Source organism: Rhinolophus sinicus, chromosome 14, assembly GCF_057876585.1.
Source record: "Rhinolophus sinicus isolate RSI-liver-muscle chromosome 14, RSI-T2T, whole genome shotgun sequence".
NCBI lineage: Eukaryota > Metazoa > Chordata > Mammalia > Chiroptera > Rhinolophidae > Rhinolophus > Rhinolophus sinicus.
Genome location: NC_142514.1, coordinates 42,178,225 through 42,181,802, shown reverse-complemented (window position 1 = coordinate 42,181,802; position 3,578 = coordinate 42,178,225). Strand labels below are relative to the sequence as shown.

Genomic DNA, 3,578 nt, shown 5'->3' with positions numbered 1-3,578 from the left:
GGATGTAGCGAGCCCAAGGGTATTCCCACAATGCCTGGTGCTTGTTTGCAAGAAAGTTCCCCCCACATGTCTCTGCTTTCTCTACCTGCAGAGAGAGAATAACATATTTCCACCTACCTGCCTCAGGTATTGCTTGAAAAATAATGGGGTAGAGGCCTAGCTGGCTTTCATGTGTTAAACAACACCCTTGTACTATGGCTGGTGTTCTTTAAATTCTCAACATATAAATTGTAGAGGAGCTGGGAATAATTATAGCTTGTTAATTATTGTTAATCTTACCAAAGCTTTGAAACTCTGGACTTTCTCAATGATTTAAAAAGGAGATTGCAACCCCTCTGTCCCATTACAGTAGCCACAGTGTCAGACAACCAATTTCCCACAAGTTCCATTCTTCATTTGCAGTGGTTCAGCTACCTAGTATATGGGACACAGAAAAAGAAAAACAATGGTTTGTTCTTTTAGAATCAAATTGTACAAAGAACTCCCTATAATCTTGCTGGTTCTCTGTAAGAATTTGTTCCTTTTTTTCTCCCTATACAGAGTACATTCATAAATATTACGTTTGTGTGTGTAGGAGGGAAAAAAAGTGGTTAATAGAATTTCTAATACATTGGACACCAGGACACTGGTTTTCACTCATGACACCATAACATAACTGCTCCCTAACCTTTCTTCAGATCTGCACCACTCCGTTTCCATAAACATTTGTGGTCTGCTGACAGCCAGGCAGAGAACCAAAGACCCCTCCCAGGCACCTGAGGAAAAACATGGCTGGCCGACTTTAAGTCTCCAAGCCTCAAGTGCATCAGCTATAAAATGGGACTGATAGATACCTGCCAGGACTGAGGTGAGGGGAGGGGACAAAAGCGTGACAGTCCCGTGATACTTTTCAATGAAATTCCTGAGAATGCCAGCCCAGGAGAGCGGCCAGGACGCCCGAAGCGCTCAGCTAGAAGTCGCTTCAAAGGCAGGTCCCTCCCAGGTGGGGCCGCTCCAAAGGCAGGTCCCTCCCTGGTGGGGCCGGGCGGGCCGGGGGCGTGTCCCAGGCTGCTCGCAGGTGAGTATCGGTTCTCCGCTCTCGGGCTTTCGGTCCAGAGGAGGCGGGAGCAGCCTCCGCTCTCCTGATCCTATCGCGGGGCAGCGTAGGGCGCGCTGTGCCTTCAGTAGGACGCGGGTGCCGGGGTGCCTGGGGGAGGGGGGGTGCAGGATGTGTCACCCAAATACCAGAGGGTGAGTTGGCGGCGGAACCAGCTGGGCAGGTCCGGCAGAGTATAAGTGCGGGAGGGAGCGGCCGGCGGCAGACGCCTAGAGACTGTCCCAGACCGCGGAGCCGGAGCCCAGCAGAGCCCCAGCGCCCCTCCGCCCAGCGTCCTGTCTGCACTCCCCGGCCCCACCATGGCCGGTGGCCCGGGTCTCGAGCTGCCGTCGCCCTCGCTGCCGCTGTTGCTGCTGCTGCTACTGGCGGCCGTGACCGGCCACACGGCCGCGCAGGACAACTGCACGTGCCCAACCAATAAGATGACCACATGCAGCCAGGACGGCCCGGGGGGCCGCTGCCAGTGCCGTGCCCTCGGCTCGGACTTCGAGGTCAACTGCTCCACGCTGACCTCCAAGTGCCTGCTGCTCAAGGCGCGCATGAGAACCCCCAAGGGCGGCCGCAAGCTGGTGCGGCCGAGCGAGCACGCGCTGGTGGACAACGACGGCCTGTACGACCCCGAGTGCGACCACGAGGGCCGCTTCAAGGCCCGCCAGTGCAACCAGACGTCGGTGTGCTGGTGCGTGAACTCCGTGGGCGTGCGCCGCACCGACAAGGGAGACCTGAACCTGCGCTGCGACGAGCTGGTGCGGACCCATCACATCCTCATCGACCTGCGGCACCGCCCGGCCTCCGGCTCCTTCAACCACTCGGACCTGGACGCCGAGCTGCGGCGGCTCTTCCGCGAGCGATACCGGCTGCACCCCAGGTTCCTGGCCGCCGTGCACTACGAGCAGCCCACCATCCAGATCGAGCTGCGGCAGAACGCGTCGCAGAAGGCGCCCGGCGACGTGGACATCGCGGACGCCGCCTACTACTTCGAGAGGGACGTCAAGGGCGAGTCGTTGTTCCAGGGCCGCCACGGCCTCGACGTGAACGTGCGCGGCGAGCCCCTCCTGGTGGAGCGGACGCTCATCTACTACCTCGACGAGAAGCCCCCCCAGTTCTCCATGAAGCGCCTCACCAGCGGCCTCGTCGCTGTCATCGTGGTGGTCGTGGTGGCCCTCGTCGCCGGCGTGGTCGTCTTGGTGGTCAGCAACCGGAGGAAGACAGGGAAGTACAAGAAGGTGGAAATCAAAGAACTTGGGGAGTTGAGGAAGCAGCCGAGCTTGTAGGGACGGGCGGGGTGGAGAACCGCGTTTCAGTCCTGGCTTCCAGACTAAAGTGACTCTGGCTTCTTGATTCCTGGCCCAAAGGAGACATTTCTCCCCCCAGTTTCCTGCCTCTCCCCACCCCACCAAGTTTAATAGATCTTTGTCCCAGGGTCACCCGTTTTTCTGACTTCTGTCTTGAAGGAAGCATTTCTAAAATTCCTTCCCTTTGGGTCCAACAAGAAACCTGACTCAAAGAGTTAAGGGAAGTTTGGCATAGGGTTTATGTGTAAGAATCGAGTACCACAGCCCAGCATTTTTGCAAGTGACGCGATCTTTGTTGAAGGCTTAAATGTGTTTCAATGGGAAACAGCGCTTTTCCTCTCTTGGTTGTAAGTTGTTTGATTAGCTCCACTTGTATCATGGCCTTCCTGATGAGGAGTCGCTAATTGGGCCGGTGTAGTATCCTCATTTACCATCGTTTGTATTGCCGACCGCATTTGCTTGTCACCGGGGGAAGAAGTCTGTTTCAGCTGCCTGAACACATTTTAGATGTCTTTGTTTAAGGGCGGACTCTGCCCCAGAAACTCAGCGTCTAGCCTTCAGCTCGCCCCATGACAGCTGATATTAGTAATGATTCTTTTGTAAAATGTTTGTACATATGTTGTCTTTGATAACGCTGCTGTCATTTTTTTAAAAACACGGATTTAATAAAATATGGAAAAGCACAAACGGAAAGATGGAGTTGGTGAACATTTGCTCCAGATTTATATCACTTTGGTCTCCTCTAATTTCCCACGACTCGTATTTCTTATTCCAAATTCTAACACTTTTTTGCAGGAGCGGGCATTTCTTACTGCCACTCTGGTAAAAACCAGAGATGCATTAACAGGCTGGTATAAATACTGGTGTTTCAAAATAAGATTATTTGGAAACCTCTCTCAAACTGTAGGAGGGTGGGTGGGTCTGAGGGAGGAGGCTAGAACTAACTGCTATGGTTGGAAAAGGGGACCAGCCTTAGGTTCTCTCTAAACAAGAATTCTCCAGTGGAGAAGAAAAAAATGTTAGTTTCAGAAGCTGTCTGTCTTTTGAATCCTTGCCTTATTTGGAGATAGGTGGTACTGTTCCCATTGAGCCCTTGGCAATTTACTTAATCCCAAAGTGTGGGGCTCTGAGAGAATTTAAAAGATTTTTGCCCCATAGTTACAGCCAGTCTGTAGTGAACCCTGTGC

At 53.4% G+C, this 3,578-nt stretch overlaps 1 protein-coding gene across 1 annotated transcript; it reads left to right on the top strand.

Annotated features, from left to right (window-relative positions):
- Positions 1-1,067: 1,067 nt before the first annotated feature.
- On the top strand, positions 1,068-3,078 carry TACSTD2 (tumor associated calcium signal transducer 2). Its single transcript, XM_019742525.3, has one exon. The coding sequence runs from the start codon at positions 1,396-1,398 to the stop codon at positions 2,368-2,370; it is 975 nt and encodes a 324-aa protein (XP_019598084.3). The 5' UTR covers positions 1,068-1,395; the 3' UTR covers positions 2,371-3,078.
- Positions 3,079-3,578: the final 500 nt, after the last annotated feature.